This window comes from Cygnus atratus, chromosome 3, assembly GCF_013377495.2.
Source record: "Cygnus atratus isolate AKBS03 ecotype Queensland, Australia chromosome 3, CAtr_DNAZoo_HiC_assembly, whole genome shotgun sequence".
NCBI lineage: Eukaryota > Metazoa > Chordata > Aves > Anseriformes > Anatidae > Cygnus > Cygnus atratus.
Window position 1 is genome coordinate 71,698,451 of NC_066364.1, and position 21,150 is coordinate 71,719,600.

The following is a 21,150-nucleotide window of genomic DNA, read 5'->3' on the forward strand; positions in this document are numbered from 1 at the left end:
CTGCAGATCAACTGTCAGCATCAATGAGGATGTCAATAACCCTACATCTCCACGGGTGACCAGAGGAGCACACCGGTTTCTTATCACTGTATAATACAGAATGATGCAAGACAACATGCATGGGGAAGGAGAGGAGACACATCTTCCCAGAGGAATCCCATATAGGTAAATAGGCATTTTTTTTCCTGTAGGGAACCCAGCAAAGTTAATATTAGCACCATTACTTGGGTAGGAGATTTTAAAAACTAGAGATCTTCATATAACAGTAAAGTTGTAAAATTATTAAAAAAAAAAAAAGGATTTTGCTATCTTCCTATCAAGATTTACGAATTTAAATTAATATTTTTTTTCCTGTAAAAGATGTGGCTTTTTTTTTTTTTTTTAAACTCACATCCCCAACAAAAGTATTGCTGTAAATATTCACCAACCAAATGTCAGATTTATGGTAGAAAGCAAAGGTTTCATATTTTGGTAACAACACTGATATCTGGACAGGCTAAATTTAGAAAACATTTTTTAGCAAAAGAGTAAATCAGTGAACACTGAACTGCTCTAAGTTTTAGCCTATTCCTAATAAAACTGAACAACCATTACCAAAGGAAAATGCCCAAATCTGAGTATTTTACACAAGGCACGAGTCCATTTCGTTGTGTTCATGGGAAGATAACACGTAAACTTTGTGCAACATAGCCTTACTTTTTGAATGTTAGTGGGTTAAGTTCATTGTTCCAAATTGATGTCCTAATTTTTCCTGACTGAATTTCCCAGAGCCTAGATTTCCAAGAAATGTGAAAATGCACCAGCATCGGGCAGTAGGTTGCTGTTGGTTATTATGCTGCTCGTTAACTACACTGAATTCAAAGCCCAGCTGCCTACTAAGGTTTAGTCATTTTTTGGTATGTTTAAATAACTTAACTTTGATCTGCACCATACAAGTTTTCCAATTATTTGTCTTGTGCAATTGCTGTTGTTTTGTTCCTTTACACATTCCTATTATGCATTTGGATCTCATCCTGGATACTGTCCAAGCAGAGTTAAACAGTATAACGAAAGTCAGACAAAAATACCTGGATAAAACTCGTTTGATTCTGTCATTTCGGGCTGGCCCAGCATTACAGGCTGGTCTCTCACTCCTCTTGAGCTGGAAAACAGTTCAGCTGTTTGTGGTTGAGAACAAAATAGCAGCAAGTCAGCTTATTGGCCTGAGCTGTCATGAATTCACTAGGCCCCCTTCAAATTCAAACTCTTTCCATCTGTTAGCAGATTAAAGATCAAGTGTGGAGAGGAAAGTGGCTGAATCCTCTGATTAATACTGATATTTGGAAAGCTTTAAATAAAAGGCAATCCTGTCTGTAAGACTTACTTCAGATGTATTATCATTTTTGGACTTTGCACACCTGCTGACATTTAACGTTTTCTGGGCTCTTCTTACATTATTGATTTTGTATTTGCATTGATGACTTCAAATAGTAATCAGTCAAATATTGCATTAAGAATGATGTGTTGGTATACAGGACAGTTGATAAACTAGGTTACTTGGTGCTGCCTCCGTATGAGTCAGTCTCTACTGAATTTTGAAAAGATGTGGAGACTACTTTCAGTCGTAGAGGGTTGCCCAGGAACTGTATGATGTTCTTTTAAAACAACCACTTTTTTACAGCTTAAAATCACATATTTGGGAGTTTTGCTTGTATGGTGGATCTACTAATTGCTTACTGATGAGTCTTTTGAAAAGACTCCAGACATGGTTTTGTCACCCAGATTTAATCTGAGGTCTCCGTTAGCATTACCAGCTGCCCTGGCCGCACAGCATTGTTGAAGACAAGCTGTGGTGCATGCCTGTTGCCGTTTAATGCATCCTGAGACAACTGGTAGATTAGTCCACCTAAGGATTTGGCTGCCCACAGGATTTACCACAGATTTCTGCGCCTGAAGACATCTGAGATAATTCTGTTTTCTGTTTCACTTATGCCAACGATGTTGTTGTAATGGTGAAATCTAGATTAATGGTCTTGCTTTCCGAAGTTGTGTTACCTTTCCTATGTAGTAACGCTGTAGGTTTTTACATTTAAACTAAGATTAGAGTCTGATGTGAATCCAGCTTGGGAATTGCACTGCTTCTGTCACTCGGCGTTTCCATACAGAGGACTCAAATGCATTTCATGCATGCAGATGTAACACCAACAAGCTTTAGATCAGGCAGAACGTGCGGGGTGTGATTACAGGTGCACTGTTGCTGCATACGCCGTCACGGACGTTCGTCATCACACAGTATTTGCTTTTTTAGGACGTAATTTGTCCCTCGTTTTTTTTTTTTTTCTAAAAGCCCTGCCAAACCGCGCTGCTGGCACTCAAGCTAAGGTAAGGCTGCACCCTTGGGCACCGCCCGGGCTGGCGGGTCCCTCGGGCCGTGACTCAGCACAGGAGGGGCAGGCTGCAGGGCACCCCTCAGCTCGCCGCCTCCCCTGCCCCCGTCGCCTCCCCCCCGTTCTCCCCTCAGCGGGTCCCGCCCAGCCCGCGGCCCGGCCCCGCCCCGCCCGGCACCACGCGAGGGGCGGCGCCGGCACCACGCGAGGGGCGGTCCCGGTGCCGGCCCCGCTCCCGTGCCGCGCCGCGCTGTGCCGTGCCGTGCACGCTGAGGCTCCGGCTCCGCTCCCGGCCTCGGCTCGGCTCGGCTCAGCCCAGCCCAGCCCAGCCCAGCCATGAGCGCAGACCCCGTGGTGTTCGTGTCGGCCGTCAGGACCGCCGTCGGTGAGGGGCCGGGCGGCGGGTGGCCCCCAGCCCCGGGCGCGGTGTCGCCGGGGCTGCGGGCGGGCGGTGACCGCTCTCCTTCCTCCCTCTTCCCCTCCCTGTGTCGCCTCCAGGCTCCTTCAACGGCGCCCTGTCCGCGCTGCCGGCACACGAGCTGGGCGCCGCCGCCATCCGCGAGGCGCTGCGGCGGGCCGGGCTGGCCCCCGAGGAGGTGTCGGAGGTGGTCCTGGGCCAGGTGCTGGCCGCAGGTAGGGCCGGGGGCCCTGGGGCGGCGGGGGGGGGACACCCCGGCTGGGTCCCTGCAGCCCTGTGTGTGCCGGGGGCTGCTTCTGAGGGGGTCTTGGGGCGGGGCGGGGCGGGGACGGGGGGTGCTGGCAGTCCGGGGGCTGGCAGCGTTCCCTTTGTCACAGCGCTTCTCTAACAGCATCAACAGCGACGGGCTCCACGGCTTGGATGGAGACACTAGCCCGCTTCTCTGTTCGGCTGGGAGACCCACCCGCAGGGTCTGCCGTGCTGCTTGCTTACACACAAACGGCTCGGTTTCGTGGAATGCAGATACAGGGAATTGTTTGCTTTGACACGGCCATGTGCTTTTTCCAGGGTAACGTTTGATCAGCAGAGTCACAGGGCAGACCAGACCCTCTTCTAAAGAGGGTGGAAGAAAATAAAGGATATACTTTCATATTTAAAGCCGATTCAGATTTCTGTGAATCTAGCTCATGGTGAGAGAGCATGCTGCGCTCTCCTTATCTCCACCTTTACATACAAAAGAGCTGGCCTCGCTTTGGTCTGGGGAGATGTAGATGAAGAATATTGCCTTTGTATATAGTGCTCCCATTCTCTCTACAGCAGATTGCAAGCAAGAATGAATGGAAGCTTTCATTTGCACAAATGTGCTTTTGGTTTCCAGGGGAATTTTTGGGGAAAGTTGTCTATTCACAGTGTACAGAAGATATCAAAAATAAACCCTTCAGCCAGCAGCAATTTAAATCAACTTATATCTTATATATGCGCAACAGGTTAGTGCCAATTTGAAACTGAATAAATGATGTTTAATCTCACCAGCAGTCAACAGCAGAGTTGCAAATACAAAATTATGAGTAGCAAGTGGCTGAAGTCACTGATCTTACTGTTGATCAGTAAAACATTTGTATAAATTGAGCTCACAAATTACTGCTGGGAACTTCTTTGTCTACCAACTAAAAACAGGAACAAGCTCTAAATGTTGGTAGAATTGGAAAGTGACAAGGCCTGCGTTGCTTTTGGAGAGTAGACAAGGAAAACCCGTGTGTGTTCTTGCAGGTGCTGGTCAGAACCCTGTTCGGCAGGCGAGTGTTGGTGCAGGAATCCCTTACTCCGTGCCTGCATGGAGCTGCCAGATGATCTGTGGGTCTGGCTTGAAAGCGGTATGTCTGGGTGCCCAGTCCATAATGACGGAAGAGTCCAGCATTGTGGTTGCAGGAGGCATGGAAAGTATGAGCAAGGTAAATCAGAAGATTGCACTCTCATTTTCTGGCTTACGGGGAACAAACAGCAATGAAGTTATGTTGAAACCATGCATTTCAAGGCTAATGCTTTGGAGGCAGTTTCTGCACTTGGAAATTAATTTACACATGCAAAAATGGTCTTTTATAGCTTTTTTTTTTTAATGATACCGTAGCTACTTAAAAGGTGCTGTTGCAAACACACATCACATTTAAAATTCCATTTTAACTCCCGTCTAGCCCTCTAGTGATGAATTATTTGCTTGAGACAGCTGGCAATAGCGAGGGTTGCTTTTATGCTGTAAGAGGCCCAAAGCATGAATAACTGGAAATGTTATTCTCTTGCAGACTAATTGTTCAGTAATTAGAGCCTGGAAAGGAAGCAAAGTGCTTTCATTTCAAGGTTTTCAGCCCAAGGCTGTGTCATGGGTTGGCACTGGGCAAATGGTCTGATGCCTGGCAAGGGTGGGGTCTTCTGCCAGGGCTCACTGGCTGTCAGTGCCGAGGGTGATGTTGGCGTTGCCTGGTAGTGCAGTGGGAACTGTTTGAAGGGACCCACGGGCTGTATCGCCCCACAGAACCATTTGATTCGACCTGTGCAGAGAAAACATTTGCTGCTTGGTGACCTGCTGCCTGGGAAATGTGGAGGCCAAACAGCACGCCAGCTATCAGACCCTGCAGGGAGAGACAGATCAGACAGATGGAGAAACTCATGTTTTGACTGGCTAAGGACCCTAATTTTCCCCTTACCATGACGCTCATTCTATCCTGCAGTGGGAAAAAAGGAATTAGGGTGGTTGGGGCAAGAGGGGTATGTGTGTGAGGGGGGCTGCAAGAAGAAAGGTGGGCTGGGATCTGGGGTTGCTACCTGCAGCCCCAAGGTGGGGATCTTCCTCTAGCTGTGCAGCTGTCTTGGCTGTATTGTGTACCACGGATAGGAAAGGCATAACTCCTTTTGAAATACTTCTTGCAGGCTCCTCATGTAATTCACATGCGAGCTGGGGTGAAAATGGGAGAGGCTTCCCTGCAAGATAGCATAATCCGTGATGGCCTCACAGATGCTTTTTATCAGTATCACATGGGTATAACAGGTAAGTGGTGGCAGTTCTGAAAATGACATGGTTAACTGTGAAGGGGGGAAGAACTCCCTGTGAGTAAATTTCAGAAATCTGAATTTTCAAGTAAGATGTTTCAAGCCATCCTTAAGTTGTAGTCATGAAAAAGAGAGCAAACCCTAATATTGAAAGGTGTTGAAGGCATTTTCTGCTTTGTGTGTAAAACTACTTTTTTTTTTTTTTTCCCCCTAACTGAGATAATGCAGTGTTCACCTGCAAAAAGAGGTGTTTGAACTCCCTGGCGTGGGCCTCTTTGTACCATGTCTCACCGCATCTTTTTTTCATCTGAGCAGTTTAAATTAATTTCAGGAAAAGGAACCGAAACAATTCCTATCTGTAACTGAAGTGTTCAGCAGCACAGATTTACGATGGGAAGGAGTTACGTAAAGAGTAGTGTGGATGCACATGGTTCTGCGACCTCAGGTTATTGCATCCTAGATGGCATAGGCAACTGCTTTTTCGATTGCTGCATATGAAACAGAGTAACTTCAGAATTGTTCTCTCCTCTTAAATAGCTGTTGGTAGATCTGAGCATCATAATTCAGAAAAGAAAATACAAAAGCTTGTTGATGTTTGTATTTAACTTGATATATCATCTGGAAGGAAATCGTATACAGAAATGTTCACCCTCAAAACAAAATCTTCTGGAGGATCACAAGCAAACAAAACAAGAAATCAGAATGAAAACTGTTCAATGAGCTTAGCTGCTTGCTGCAGCAAACGTTAATAACTACCTTTGTACTTACAATTTTAGCAGTTATTTTTGTTAATTTGTGTTTTGTTCTTGTTTCAGCTGAAAATGTGGCCAATCAGTGGCAAGTTAGCAGAGGGGAACAGGACCAGTTTGCCTGTACAGTCACAGAACAGGGCAGAGGCAGCACAGAAAGCTGGCTATTTTACAAAAGAAATTGTTCCTGTTCTTGTACCTTCTAAAAAAGGTAGGTGTGAATGGATAATGAGCCAATTTTAAATAGAAGCTTGTTTGCTACTACGACTCCTATAATCAGGGCTTTCCCAGTTATGCAGCCTGTTATGTAAGCTGTTCTGTAAGTCTGTAACCTGTTGCTCTCTCTTTCAATTTCCAGTGGTTAATTTTGAATCACCCTCCTGTGATGTGGGTGCAAAACCTGAACTTTTCAAGAAGTCACACATCAGTTGTTTTGTGTTTGCATTGAATAGAGCCTGTGGGAAAAGTTCTGGCATTAGGCCTTTGATGAACTAGTGGAGGGCTTTCCTGAAACCAATTTAGGTTTCATGTCACTTGACTACCAATTCCAATGACATTCCTACAACTACCACTTGGAAGGTAGCATTCTGCTTAGATGAGAAGCTGTTTTCTCAGGAAGAGCAAGAACGAGATCTGCTTTTGTACAACTAGACAGTATTTTATCTTAGTGTTTCAGAAAACCCAGCTGTCTGTTCTGCTAGAAGCTGCTGGAAGGGAGCATTAATTCACACTGATTTGGCTCAGTCAGAATGGCTTGTTGGTTTAAAAAAAAAAAAAAGGCATAAACTCCTAATCAACCTGTTGGTTGTGCCAGCTTTCTGTTCTAGACAAGCATGTGTGATTAGACACTCGGTGAGTTTAACGCTCCATTTTGCAGGTCCCATAGAAGTTAAAACAGATGAACACCCTCGGCATGGGAGCAACTTGGAAACAATGGCAAAGTTAAAGCCCTGTTTTCTGACAGATGGAACTGGGACGGTAACAGCAGCTAATGCTTCAGGTAATGCTAAAGCCAGAATGGAAAAGCTGAATGTTACTGCTGAATACACCTTAAAGGAAACAACAGCATGTCTGACAACATAGGTGTAACTCACAAAATATAGCTGTGGAGGAGGACTTTTTTCCAGATGAGATGTCTTTGCTTGCTTTCTGTGAAGCAATACAAGTATTTGGACAGTAGTAGCAATATTTGATTGCAGTTACCCAGCAAATACATAGCAGTTGTTTGTCATTCCACAGGTATAAACGATGGAGCTGCAGTTGTAATTCTAATGAAGAAATCAGAAGCTGCTAGGCGAGGTCTTATGCCTTTGGCTCGGATTCGTGTCCTGGGCTCAGACAGGTATAGATCCATCTATAATGGGAGTAGGGCCCATTTCAGCAATAAGGAAGGCTGTAAGTAATTGTTTTTCTATGTATCTATTATTTAAAAAAAACTTTGTAATCTCTTTTCATTTTCTGGCCATATATTCTTTTTTCTGTATTATAGGGAAAACTTAGTAGAAAAAAGGAAGTGAAAACAAGACTTAAAATAACGGAGAGTATATTAGATTTAGATTTCTTGTGCTACCAGGCCAGTACCTACTCACTTAAAAAGATTTTGTAGTTGTAGGAATAGAGTTCAGAAAATACACTAGTCAAGTTTATAGAAGGCCTCATAGATAACGTAGGGGGTAAAGATCAAATTTAATGTAAGTGTATACTAACCGAATTTGGGGACGATTTGGTCCTGCCGCCATGTGATTCTGATTCTCTGGCGAGGTTAATTTTCATATCACTGCCTAATTGTATTTGCAATAACATAACAGTGAGAAGGGTCAGCACGTGCATCTGTGGCGGTGCCCTTTGTGTTTTCGTTTGCCCTGCAAAACGGTTGGCATGTACAAGCCTGATTCCTCTGAGTTGAAACTGAACAAGAAGGTGCACTCTAGAACCACAACCAATGTGCTCATACTGATACTGCATGCACTGATGCACTGTGTCCGGTCCGCAGGACAAGATTTCCAACTAAAATGTCCTGAGGGCAAGTACTATGAGCAGCTCCTATGGTACCACATTGCTTGCTAACGCAGAAGTAGCCCATGGCAACCCCTGGTGATTTGCGTAAACTGCCACGAAGCTGTGTGAAAAGAGCTCTTCTACAACAGGGACAGATCTGTTCTAGTATTCCTTTGTAGTTCTATTTGTACCATGTAGACTTTAGTTTGTTCATCTCTGAAATGTCCCAGCAATGTAGAAGCGTGATGTGGTCACCCAACCTGTGGCTTTTAATGTGAAAACTGGAATCATAAAGCTGAAGCTTTCCCTAATCTGACCTCAAACTGTTCTTCTAGATCAATACCATAAATGTTCATTTTTGTACATAAAACACACATTTCTAGTTTAAATTGTGGAATAAACAATCAGTATCTAGCACTACCTAAAATCTTACAGGTACTCCAAAAAAGTTCACTTAATATGAACTCTGTATGTGCATTATCACATACTTCACACCCTCCAGATCAGTTAATTGCTTCAGAATTTCATAACAACAGTTTCTAGAGAGATTGACTAGACCATGCATTTTACTGTTGCAACATAATGAACCTTACTTTTTCATATTGTTGTTAGAAACTGAGTGGAAGCAAAAACATGCCTAAGCCTGTACCTAAGCAGGCAACTGTACGAGTTTCTCATGTGAAAACATTAGCCAAATTGTCTTCTAAAATAACACTCTGGAAAAGCTTTGTGACAACTTCCAAATAAATGCGGGAGAGACCAGAGCAATTCCACTCCACCTATGACTACTGGTCACTTCACTACTTCCTGTACTAAAAATCTGTATTAAGCATTCAGAATCTTTAACAAAATCTGACTTACGTCCTGACAAACTTCCTTTTAATAAGTTAAAACCTGGTTTTGAAAACTTTGACTCCCTGGTATTTTAGCAGTACCAATAGGTGTAAAAAAATTAACCTTGATATTATAAAAGCAGCCAGCACGTTTTAGCATGCTGTACTTACTTCTGCAGACACCATGAAATTGTTTGTTGTCAAAAGTTACCAACCACGGCTATGGGAAACGGTGTGGCTTTTTTCATGTGATGTCTTATGAACAGATGCCTCGGGTGCTGAAAAAAACATAAAAGCTAATAAAGCCTCTGTTTTGTTCCACCAGATTGACAAAGCTGGATGGACTCTGGACCAAGTTGACTTGTTTGAAATTAACGAAGCCTTTGCATCACTATCTGTTGCAATAGCAAAAGAATTGAAAGTAAACCCAGAAAAGGTAATGAATATATTTAAGGTAGTTCTGTGCAGCTGGATTGCATTCAGAGTAGGCAGAAATGATGGGAACCACATGAGGCATTTCCTTAAGCTACTCAGCTGTGGGCTTGCTTTGCCTAGCAGGCAAATTGTTTCTTAACAGAACAAGCTGTAGCTTTATTATGGCAGATTTTTATGCAAATATAGGTAACTGCATGAGCATAGTTACAATTAGCTTGTTTGAACTTGTTCCTGGAAGCGGATTTGTAATTTACTTCTATAGATGGCAGAAAACATAGACATTACTCTCCAGTCCCTAAATTCACCTCAGCTACTGCTTTTAACAGCTGCAGAGAACAATAAAGGTGCATGACTAGATGGGCCCCTTTGGGAAAGAATGCCACTTCTAACAGCTTTTACAGATCCTGATCTACTTTTCCTTGAAGTGTCTGTAAAGGATTCAGGCTTATTCACATGCAGGGACTATACCCAGTAGTCATTCACATTGAATTTCAATGAAATTAAATGACTTCATCTTCTGTATTGTCTTCTTTTTCCCCCTCAGGTCAACATCCAAGGTGGAGCTATTGCTCTTGGCCACCCTCTTGGTGCCTCCGGTTGTCGCATCCTTGTTACTCTTCTACATGCACTGGAAAGAACAGGTGGAAAGCGTGGTATTGCTGCTCTCTGTATAGGAGGAGGAATGGGAATAGCTATGTGCGTTGAGAGATGAATATATGCTGTAGTATGCTGACTGACATTGAAAGAGTTCACTAATAAACTTGTCCTGCAGCTTACTTTTTTAAATTTTCCTTAAACAGTAAAGAAACTTACTTCTACTGCTTTTTGCTGCTTATTAATATCATAGCCTTGATAACTAGCATTACTGTTAACTACAGGTGCTCAAGTTTTTAGAGCACAGAGCCCAAAAGGACCAACCTCTGGACCAGCCTCCCTCTCACTGCTGAAAATTAATTTGTTCACAAAAAAATAGCAGCATTCAACCACTTGTTTTATTAACATTGTACATACAAGAGTGGGAAGTGTAATTTAGACAAACATAAATAAAACCTAAGTTATTCTTCAAGTGCTCCAGAGTGAACTGCATCCTCATAGCACCCTCTGTCTTCTTTAGTTTCAGGGTGCAGTTTGATAAGATCATCGATTCGAAGAATAGTAATTGCAGCTTCTGTTGCAAACTTTAGGCTCTTAGTTTTGACCATGGTTGGCTCAAAGACACCGGCTTGTTTGTTATCACGAGGCTTTCCATTGACCAAGTCGAGACCAATCCTAGAAAGAAGAACTATCATCAGAAGGAGAGGTAGAAAGAGTAAAAATAAGTTTGGAGCGTCTCATTTAATTCTAGGTCTCAGTGATACATATGTAATACTGAAGGACAGAGGGGGAAGGTTTCAGGGTTAACCTACACCTTTTTCAGAAGCAGATCATGCCTCAGTAAGCCAGCACAATGATTTTACATCCAAGTCACCTAACACATTTCACTTTAAAACCTTCTGATATACTTGCCATTTCAGATTTTTGCGATCAGGGTTAACTTGAGCCTCATTATGGAATGCTCTTAACTTCGCCACAAGATCTGTTGCATCTTGAGCAGCGTTTACTGCCAATGTATTTGGAATTATTAAGAGGGATCTTGCAAATTCTGCAATTGCAAGTTGTTCACGTGATCCCTATAAAGAGAAAGAAGTTTAAAAACCAACTGCCTGCACCACTAGATGAAGAAAAAACAGTTTCAATAGTACGTAGGAGTTTTCACAAGCAAAACATACTTAGGCCAAAAAAAAGATGTAGTGTAATTATCAGGGAGTAATTCATACCCCCCCCAAAAAAGAGCATCTTACAGTTCTGTAAGATCATTACATTTCCACGAATCATGAAACTGACTTCTGGAAGAAGAAAAATACTTCAGAATTCACACTGTCCTAGTGAAATTGTTCCTTCTCTGTGCAAGACTTACCATACTGGTTGCGTAATTTTCAAGATATATGGACAGTGCTGCCTCTACAGCGCCACCACCTGGAACAACAGACTTGGATTCCAACACCCTCTTAACCACGCAGAGAGCATCATGTATAGACCGCTCCATTTCATCACACATGAAGTCATTAGCACCTCTTAAAATAATTGATGCTGAAGTACGAGCTTTTGTACTATGGAAAAAAAGGAATCAGAAGTCAGTTCTGTTGGACAGAATATGAATTCAAATTCTTCTTGCTAAAAACTTTTCTTAGAAGAAATTCAGTGGAGCCATATGTTTCCAACATTTGAAAGAAGTATCTTAAGAATGTTACACTTCCTCAGAGGATACATACACTCTGACATAGGAAGTCAGTATTTATTTTGAATTCTATTATGTAAGAACCTAATTTGAGTTTCAGCCTTTTAGAGAAAGATACTTGAGAAAAGTATGACAGACAAGATATTTTTACATCATATTAGTTGGAGAATATATTTAAATATATATATTTAAATATCAGGAAAAATAGAAAACTTTATCAATTTAGTGTTTTTAGTCTCAGGACAATTGTGGAATGGAAGGAAGAGCCCAGGAGACAGTAAAGTGGCCACTGAGTGAACTCATGGCTGCTAGCAGTACAGTATGAGCAGTCATGTAAGGGATACCAGAAGCAATGGAGAAGTTAATATGTTATGTTTAAGTATGTATAAGTACGTTCTTCTGAAAGGAACTATGATTCTCAAGTCTTCCAGTAGTTGACAGCAGCAGTGTGCTAGAACTTGCAGGGAGAATACCCTGCAGACCAGGATTTTGCTCAGGTTTTTAACAGTTTTTGCTCCTCCTACCCCTAGAACAACCCTAAATAACACCCTTTTAACTACTCCATTTGCTACTACCACCTGGATGACTGAATCAATGAAACCAGTGCAAATAAACACTGTCTTCCATTATAAAGGAGGAGATTCAGTTTGTACCTCCTTAATCAGATGAAATGACTCAGCCAGAACCTACTTGCCTTCACTGCCTGCGAAGGGAACCCAGGGTGACTACGCTGCTAAAAGCTAGCTAAAGGAACACGATGTGAATGCTGTAATGCCTCCAGGAATTTCCTTAGATTTTAGCACCCATTTTAGAGTCTTTTTTTTTTTTTAAGTTTACCAGCAGAATTTTCAGTAAGGCCTATCTAGCAATCTGACTGCCTGATACGTTGATGAGACAGTTGTCCAGCCCCAGCAGGCAAGATGAAATACTAGTACTTTCACCTCTAATTTGCAGTGGACTTGTATGCTCTTTCCCATGCGTATAACTACTCATACCACTGACTTAGCATAGAAGCAAATAAATAGGATTTTATCTCAAACATACACAAAACTGAGTATTTTAAATGGGGTCCTTACTTCTTGATTAAGATCAACTCATCATCACAGATTCGCTCTTGAATCACCTCTTCTGCCTGTCCCAGCATTAATGCCTCAAAACTCTCCTCACCTTCAAGGTTTGCAAGCGTTGAACATACAGTTGCTTTAACAGACAAACAAACAAGTGAAATTAGCATTCAGTTCCAACACATTCTTTGCGAACTCCCCAGAAGGGACATACAGTTAAAAAAACTCCAACATCAAACAAAAAAGCAGTATACGCAGATTAATTCTCAGTTAGCAAATTCAATATTCTCCAGTTTATAATCAACATTACTGGTTTTACTCCATTTTCATACCACTTCTCCACAACTAGTTCAACTTCCTGTGCTTTACCACAATGAAAATGCTTTCTTGCAAATTTCAAGCTTGACAGATAAAATCCAGTGTGGGAACAGATTTTATTTTCAGTATGTATTTAAAATGTTTTAGTTTAAGACAAATGAAGAATTCCCATCCATGCAAGGTACATAACACGAAAATAACTCTCTGAAACAATGGCTTTTGAAGGTATGCTTAACAAAGACCTCTAAATAAATACTGATTCTGGTTTCCACTTGCAGAAAAAAAAATCTTTCCAGTGCCAGGCAACATTTTTGCCACCCACTGTGAATTTTCAGCAGTCAACTCCTACAGCACTCGAATACTCTGACAGAGTGCTCACTTAAAAGCAACAGTAAAGTTATAAACTAACAAGAGTGGCTCAACTCTACTCATCCTCTACTTGCATGGCCTGCATGTTAGCAAGCTGTATTTTCACAATCGGTTCCTAATACCTTAACAGCAGTTTTTATGTTAAAAAAATCCATATACACATACCTCCTGATGCCTTAGCAATCCGCTTAAGATCCTTTTTTACAACTCTTCGTACTGCCATGGCTCCAGCATCAACGAAGTATTTCAGACACATGTCATCAATACCTCCAGTGGTGAGAATAACATTGGCACCAGTGGCCAAAATCTTCTGGATCCTTTCTTTTGTAATATCTGATTCCCTGCAAGGAGAGAAGTTATAAAAGACTTTTACAATTAATATTTGGTATATTTGGGACATGTTAACATTTAAAATGTAATTTGACTGAAGGCGAAGCAAAAGACATCAAGCCACCCCACCTGAAGAGACCAAACAAGCCTATGAAACCCCGCTGGCTCAGTTAGTCAAGCTTCCACAAACCTCTGTCTAATCTGGTCCAGCTTCTCAGGGTCTGAGATAACAACCTGCACACCAAGCTTCATTTTTGCTTTCTGCAGGCTGAAGTCAAGGCACGCAATCTTTGCGTTAACTATTCTCTTTGTCATACCTGAGGAGAGGGAGTAAGCAAAAAAAAGAGGATGTCAAACCGGGTTAGCAGATCCTCAAGGTAGGCATTAGAGAATAAAATTTAATGCTTTCATTTTTGAGATACCTGTTTTTCAATACCAGTTTGTTTCTGTCTCCAGTTCTGCCCTAGTATTGGAAAATACCGATAAGACTTTCAAAGAGAGAAATACATTTTTAAGTCTCTACTATAACCATTACCTTTTTATGGACTCACATCCCCAAAATGTTAATGCCTGTGAAAAGCTGACCTATCAGTCTTGCATTCTTCAAGTTACCTAATCACAGCACAGCTCCACCAAACAGAACAGTTCTCTGTAAAACTGACACTGGCTCCCCATAAGGGAGGTGCTTATGGCCCAGAAGACTGCAGTGTTACCATGCCAATACTGAGCAAGGTAAGCTACAGTTACTTGTATTTTTGGGATCTCTACTAGCGAACAAACCCCAGTCTGAGAACCACTGGTGAAATGCTAAGTTTTTTTTTTGTTCTTGCTTAATCATTCTGCAGCTGGCAACCCCAATTTTTACAACTTACACACTCAGTAGTCACATCCATGCAAAAAGACTAAGAGGTGTGAGTTCACACAAGAACTTGATGAAACAGTGTGTTCTTACCCTGTGAGCCCACCTACGCAGTTCAGAGCGTAACCATTCACGAGAATGCTCTCTTTTTGGCTGCGGCCATGTGCCTTCAAAACATTAACCGAGTTGATTGGATACCGAGCCTGACCCTTCTGGTCTGTGTATTTAACTGCCAGTGCAGCATCCACCACCATATTGGCAAAGAAATCACCATCACTGAAGTGCTAAGTTAAGGTTAAAACCGAAGATGAAAACTGATATTATGCTTAAGGAAAGGAGGGAGAAAAAACAAACAACACACTATGGAAGTGCTACCTTTCTTCTGTAAAACAGTTTACTATTCCTTTAAAGGAATTTGTAATTCTTAAAACTGAGACGTTCATAAGAAAAAAAGGACAGGCTACTGAGATACTTGCATTTTACCCACCTTTGGAATAAAAACACCTACCCTATGGGCAGTCTGCATCCCCTTACAAGCACAAAGATGACATTTTTTTTTTTCCTGTGGCTACCAAAATGCAGCCTTCTTTCCTACAGCTTCACTCCCCTGGGTACTTGTCTGTAATGCATTCTTCCATTCACACAATTCCTTTGCCTGAATCACTAACATGCGTTAGTGGTAAGGAAACAAACAAGTACACTGATAAACCTGTTATGGTGTTCCTATCCAGGTTCAGATAATTTGTGAAGGTCTGAACATATTTTCCATGCCAGATTGAAATGCTTTTCACACCCTTGTTAAGAACGGGAGAACAGTATTCAATCAGTCATTTTATATGAAGTGCTGCAAAAGGAAACCAGCCTAGATGCCCAAGCTCTGGAAAAAAACACTCTTACTCAAGTCAATTAATCAAGTTAAAGGATACATTCCTATAATCTTAGAGGACATTGATGTTTTAGCAGCATTAATTAGGCATTCCCTGCCCAATTCATCCGTGTTAATAGTAAGATTTTCATTGATGTAGCGAACTGCTTCCCTGTAGAATAAGACAAACACTAGTGAAGAATGCCACTCCCACAAAAGAGAAAAGTCACATTTCTCAGCCTTCCAAATGTGAACATAGGAACCAGATAAATTCATTTTCCAGGACATTAAGATGACATTTTTATGCAACACTGTACGAGTTCCAAATTAAAACTACAACAAAAACAAACATATCTACTTGGCACCTAAGAAATCTTTATTAATGCAGTCATAAATACAGAAATAAACAAAAAGCATGCAGTTATTGTACCCTGAGAATGCAAAATACTTCAATTGTATGAGTTTCTTACTTGCAAGCAAGTCGGTATCCACCAATAATGGAGGTAGGATGAATTTTCTGTTTGACTAGTTCATCTGCATTTTTTAGAAGTTCTGCAGCAATGATTACCTGTTTGAAAATACAAATATCAAATACGGATATCCCCCATGAGCAAATCAACTACTTATTGTATTCGAAAGCAGAATCAGCTGGCTTTCAGAAAGGAAAAAAGATGAAAAAACTGCAGTGAGTGAATTCCATTCCAGAGCCCCAGATGTGTATGGACACTGGTATCTCTTAACACAAACAAACCACACACCCCATCTTATTATGTAACCTACTGTAAGAAAACTCTATTTAGACATCTCCAAGTTTTTTCATTCTGTATACTTAATCCACATTGCATCAAGATTCGTAATAGATAAATCAAAAGCTGCATTGCCACCATGAAACACTGCCTTTTGGTGTATCTGTGTGTAAAACTTTTTACATACCACTGAGGTTGTCCCGTCACCAACTTCTTTGTCTTGTAGGTCTGCCAGCTCACAAAGAACTTTTGCAGCAGGATGTTCCACTTCCAGCAGTTTCAGAATGGTTGCACCATCATTAGTAATGGTCACATCCTAGTTTTTAGAAAGCAAATGTTAAAACAAAGTACACATCTATGGCTTTTACTGTTGTTTTTCATTGTATTTATGAAAAAGAAGGGTAATTATTCTTTGCAACTATCCATAAAATAATTATAAAAAAAATATTGCTTCTTGGTTAAAAAGAGCACCAGTGCCACCACTGCAGTATCTGTACTTCGTTCTCATGCGTAAATTCTTTATTGAAGAAACTCATTAAATGTTTTGCACACACCACGCTCATAGTAAGGCAGTGAATAGCTTGTAATATAATAGTTGATTACAGCAGTCCATAAATAAACTTTCCTTGATTTGCTCTAAGCGTAAATGCAGAATATGGATTATTATTTAAAAATTGCTACAGAGTTATTTGAATTTGTTTTTACGTTATTTCTCATCATGTAGAGATCAGGATAAACAAGTCAAGAACATCATGAGGCCTGACTTGATTGGTGTTATTCATTCCCTTATTTCAACCAATGCTTAAGTGGTGACGAAAACTTACATGGAGAAAGGAGACAACTGTGCTAGATAAACTATGACAAAAGCAACATAGTATGAAACACCTAATAGCTAGCATGCTCAATTTTCCCCAAGTTCTGCTCCCACTCCCTCTCACCATCGTGCAAAACCCAAACAGGTACACGCATTATCAACCAGACCAGTAAAACACACTAGCTGGAAGCACTTAATAATACAAATCATCCTGGCACTTTACAATTCAAGAAAGCTTGCTTACCCCAATATCATCCACCAGCATCTTATCCAGACCAACTGGCCCAAGAGAACTTTTCACAATGTTGGCAATAGCAGATGCAGCAGTAACTGTGTAAGTGAAGGAAAAAAAAACAAAAACCTTTCTAATGATTCAGGTTTACAGAAGACGTGCCAAGAACCTGTGTTTCAAAGACTTTTTTTAAACTAAAGTGACCTTATTTAGAATTATATTTTAGCCTAGCTAAGCTGCAAAATGGCTTCCTGCTATTAGAAGTACAAAATGCAAGTAGAGAAGCATGTATCAAGGCAGACACACAGGAATGGTTCCACCATGTAACAACTAATAACAAGTCTTTTTACTTCGATTAGGTCTGCGACTAAAACAAAATCCTTAGTTTTTAACTAAATTCTGTAAGTTAAAAATGAGTGGTCTTTAGTCACCAAAACATGACCTGCTAACGTAGCACCTTGTTTAAAGGATGTTCTGCCAACTTCATATAGGAAAAAGATACAGTCAACCTTTTCCTTCAGACCGTGGCATTTTTTTCTCTATCCCACAAGCATAGCCACTTCATCTGGAAATTGAAAAAGTGGTAGTATAATGGGAGGAGTTAGCACGTAGACCCTCACTTTGAACTTCAAACGATGCTGCTATTTCTTTCCTTTTAGGGTAGCAGCAACTTTCTGAAAGGAACCACCCTTTGTATCGCCAAAATCGCTATGATCAACCATGGATTAAGGTAATCCTGATTTTAAGTGTCCTGAGTATGGCATTAGAATTGAATGACTACCACAAACATCAGAAGTCTTCAACTTTTTCCTTTTATTTTTATCCTAGAAACACAGAACCATCTCGGAATACGCAGCCTCCCCCCAGATTTCGGATAGAGCACTAAAAAACGTGCAATGCCTTTGAGAACCATATCTGGAGCCGACCCCCTCTCTCCACAGCAGGTCACTTCCCTGCGCTGCGGACCCCGAACTCCCCCCGCCCCTTCCCCAGCCAGGCCCACTGGCCACGAAGCCGCAGCGGGGCCCAGCCCGCCCTGAGGGCCCGCGGAGGGCGGTGAAGCACATGGCGGCCGCACCATGCCGCCTCCCCGCCGCTGTGCTCCCTGCGCCGAGCAGACGGCGGCCGTTACCGTTCTGCGTGCGGATGGTGTCGCCGCTGGTCCGCTCTCCGAAGACCGCCAGGGGCCCGTCCATGGCCGCCATGTTCGCGCCGTACCGCGGCGCCAGACGCACAGCCTGCACGGGGCCCGCCGAGCCGCGGAATGGCCGCCGGGCCGCGGGGCACGCTGGGTACCCCCCCGCGGCGGGCGGTGGCGGGGAAGGGGGCGGGCCCTCTCGCCAGGGGGGCGGGGCCATGCCCCGGCTGCCCAATCGCAGGGCGTGGCGCGGCGCAGCCTCGAGCCGCGATTGGGCCGCGCGGTGGAACAAAGGCGGCGGGCCGAGGGCGGGGCGGAGGGGCTTCTAGGACGTTCTAGAAGATGGGGGGAGGGGCGGGGTGCTCGCGCATGCGCGCTGGCTCTTCGCAGCAGCTGCCGGCAGGGGCAGGTTTGCAGCCGCTGAGGAGGAGGTGCAGCTCCGCGTGACGTCACCAAGTGCGGGCGGAAGTGCTCCCTTGGGCTTCCGGAGTCAGGTGCCGGCCTCACCCAAGATGGCGGCACCCAGGCGCCCCTGAGCGGAGGGGAGGGGAGCGGAGCGGAGCGGAGCGGAGCGCTGCCCGAGGCCGCGGCGGGAACTGCGTCCCCATGGCGCTGAGCGGCCGCTGCTGCCTGCTGCTGCCAGCCGGCAGGCTCCGGGCACACGGGGCGGGTAAGCTCGGCCCTTCTGCGCCTCGTCAGGCCGGGCTTTCCCCACGGGGGGCGCTCCTAGGGCGGCGTGCCCCGGGTTGTGGGCGCTGCAAGCCTAATGCCAAATCGGTGATAGCGTAATTGGCAATTAGCTAGGCAGGATCAACACCTACAACTTACTTGGGAGTGCTGTTCCTGGTTTCTTGTGCAGTTCACTTTCAGTGTTCTGTAAAGCCTTAACGGTAGGGATGTTGTAGGTATGCTTGAATTTGTATTATAATGCATAGGTCTTAAAACATGTTTGAAATGTCATGTACCTTTAATTTTTAGTTTACAATCCACAAGTCGGAGAATGAGGTTGAGCTCTGATCATCATTTTGTATTGTATTTGTTCTACTGTTTGTGCTATATCTATTTTTTGTTAATTTTCCTCAAGGTTTTCGTTTTGCATCAGCTACAGCAAGTCTCAAAACAGAGACTGAAGTAGACACAAGGGAAAATGAGGTTGTTGCCTCAGACTTCACTAACAGGAACCCTCGGAACCTGGAGCAGTTGGCACTTGCTAGGAAGGAGCGTGGCTGGAAGACAACATGGCCAAAGCGTGAATTCTGGCACAGGTGAGTCAGAAGGTCACTAGCAGGAATTAAGACTCCAAAACAAATAATAATTTAAAAAAAAAAAGTACCATGTGAAATTTCTACAAAATGTACTTTTTGGGTTATTGAATCAGTTGACCCCTTCCCAGTTAACAGATCCTTTATGTTCAGTGAGTTACATGAAAGTTAGCATCACGTGAAAGTTAGCGTATGTTTAAGGATCTTTCCATCTGTTGTTAAGATAGTAACATTGCTTGAGCAACTGCTGTGTAATTTAGGATTCTGCTAGTCTTGTGCCAGCCATGCATTGCTTTCTACTTGTGATACTTGACTCTGTTGTGTGTGGGAGTTTTTTTGGTTTTTGCTTGTTTTTTGTTGTTGTTTTAAGAAAACAATGCACACATCTTCTGGAAAATAACTACAGTTAAAGCTGGGGCTTCAAAATCAGAGCATTAGACTTTAAAAGACTATATGACAAACCTAAAGTTATTTTTTGACTGGAGCAGTTTGCCTGCGCAATCACCAGTACTACCCTGTACAGGCGCACAGTGCTTGTTTTCGGTGTGAGTGATGGTGGTGTGTAGGAGTGTCAGGCTGGGCATGTAATTGCTCAAAAGTCACTCTTGGAATTTCCCTCTGTTTAACTGGTAAAATGGTTCCTATTTTATGTCTTAATGAAGTAAGAAAAAAATAGATAAAAAAGCGATATTAAGAAATTATATTAATAGTTCCATTGCATTCAATTTTATTTCATAAAACTAGTAACTTAAGAATTTCAGCGTGTTCTCTTTGTAGAGCTGGAAAGGACGTCATATCCCTTGTCACTTCTTTCCTTCACCCAGATTACGGCTGGAGCGGACGCAGCATTACGTAGAGGCCTTTGTTGAGCGCTGTAACGGAGATGTCGTAGTGTCTGCCTCTACTCGAGAGTGGGCTATAAAGAGACACCTGTACAGTCCTAAGGGGGTAACAGCGTGCAAAAACCTTGGCCGTGTAATGGCGCAGCGCTGCTTGGAAGCGGGAATCAACTTTGTGAACTTTAAAGCTGTTATTCCCTGGGAACGTCATTGTGACTCGGTAAGTACCCGTCTCCTTATACTTGTTTTGCCTTTTTTTACCTTTTTAAGCATTAATTTACTATTCTCACTATTAGTTTTCTTATGTGGCTTGACTGTATCTTCTTGCAACAGTCAAAACGGTAACCCTGACGAGCACTAATTCATGGCATTATGCTTCAGTGAGGCTGTTAGCCTCTGACCCACCGTGGATATTTTGGTGCTGACTGCTTTTCTCTGTATTTATTCACATCTCTCTCTCTTTCCAACAAGATTCAAGAGTTTGAAAAAGCTATGAAAGAGGGTGGTGTTGTTCTGCAAGAGCCACGAAGAATTTATCTGTAAAATGGAGATCATCGGGAAAACTTTCCAAGGAAAAGAAAATCACTTCTTTAGGTGTGTGTACAGGCACAATGAAGATCCAGAAATGGAAAAAGCTGGACCGTAGCATCTACTAATAAAACATTTTTACATGGATAGAAGTGTGTCATATTC

General features: G+C 42.7%; 3 protein-coding genes and 1 non-coding gene across 4 annotated transcripts; 2 read left to right on the forward strand and 2 right to left on the reverse strand.

Annotated features, from left to right (window-relative positions):
• The first annotated feature begins 2,566 nt into the window (after positions 1-2,566).
• ACAT2 (acetyl-CoA acetyltransferase 2) lies at positions 2,567-10,119 on the forward strand. Its single transcript, XM_035538307.2, is given in 11 exon segments — positions 2,567-2,751; positions 2,865-2,999; positions 4,054-4,235; positions 5,209-5,326; positions 6,144-6,199; positions 6,201-6,288; positions 6,955-7,077; positions 7,317-7,399; positions 7,401-7,472; positions 9,234-9,344; positions 9,888-10,119. Coding segments are annotated over 11 exon segments (1,185 nt in total). The 5' UTR covers positions 2,567-2,702; the 3' UTR covers positions 10,056-10,119.
• A 194-nt stretch (positions 10,120-10,313) lies between these two features.
• Positions 10,314-18,516, reverse strand: TCP1 (t-complex 1). Its single transcript, XM_035538306.2, is given in 13 exon segments — positions 10,314-10,612; positions 10,850-11,013; positions 11,301-11,493; positions 12,698-12,821; positions 13,538-13,713; positions 13,893-14,019; positions 14,655-14,667; positions 14,669-14,837; positions 15,488-15,598; positions 15,897-15,994; positions 16,360-16,488; positions 17,231-17,316; positions 18,351-18,516. Coding segments are annotated over 13 exon segments (1,677 nt in total). The 5' UTR covers positions 18,424-18,516; the 3' UTR covers positions 10,314-10,398.
• On the reverse strand, positions 17,682-17,817 carry LOC118244214 (small nucleolar RNA SNORA29). Its single transcript, XR_004777504.1, has one exon. It is a non-coding gene; the product is annotated as a small nucleolar RNA SNORA29 (small nucleolar RNA).
• Positions 18,517-18,819: 303 nt separating the features above from the next.
• Positions 18,820-21,137, forward strand: MRPL18 (mitochondrial ribosomal protein L18). The gene is made up of 4 exons (XM_035538859.2): positions 18,820-19,026; positions 19,441-19,621; positions 20,443-20,677; positions 20,929-21,137. Exons 1-4 carry the CDS (start codon positions 18,963-18,965, stop codon positions 20,998-21,000), a joined length of 552 nt encoding a protein of 183 aa, XP_035394752.1. The 5' UTR covers positions 18,820-18,962; the 3' UTR covers positions 21,001-21,137.
• Positions 21,138-21,150: the final 13 nt, after the last annotated feature.

Bases quoted from the DNA above. Each gene is read 5' to 3' on its own strand.
- MRPL18 (XM_035538859.2), top strand. From the start codon at position 18,963: ATGGCGCTGAGCGGCCGCTGCTGCCTGCTGCTGCCAGCCGGCAGGCTC. The intron at 19,027-19,440 runs GTAAGCTCGGCC...ATTTTCCTCAAG, and splicing joins GCTCCGGGCACACGGGGCGG to GTTTTCGTTTTGCATCAGCT. The intron at 20,678-20,928 runs GTAAGTACCCGT...CTTTCCAACAAG, and splicing joins GGGAACGTCATTGTGACTCG to ATTCAAGAGTTTGAAAAAGC.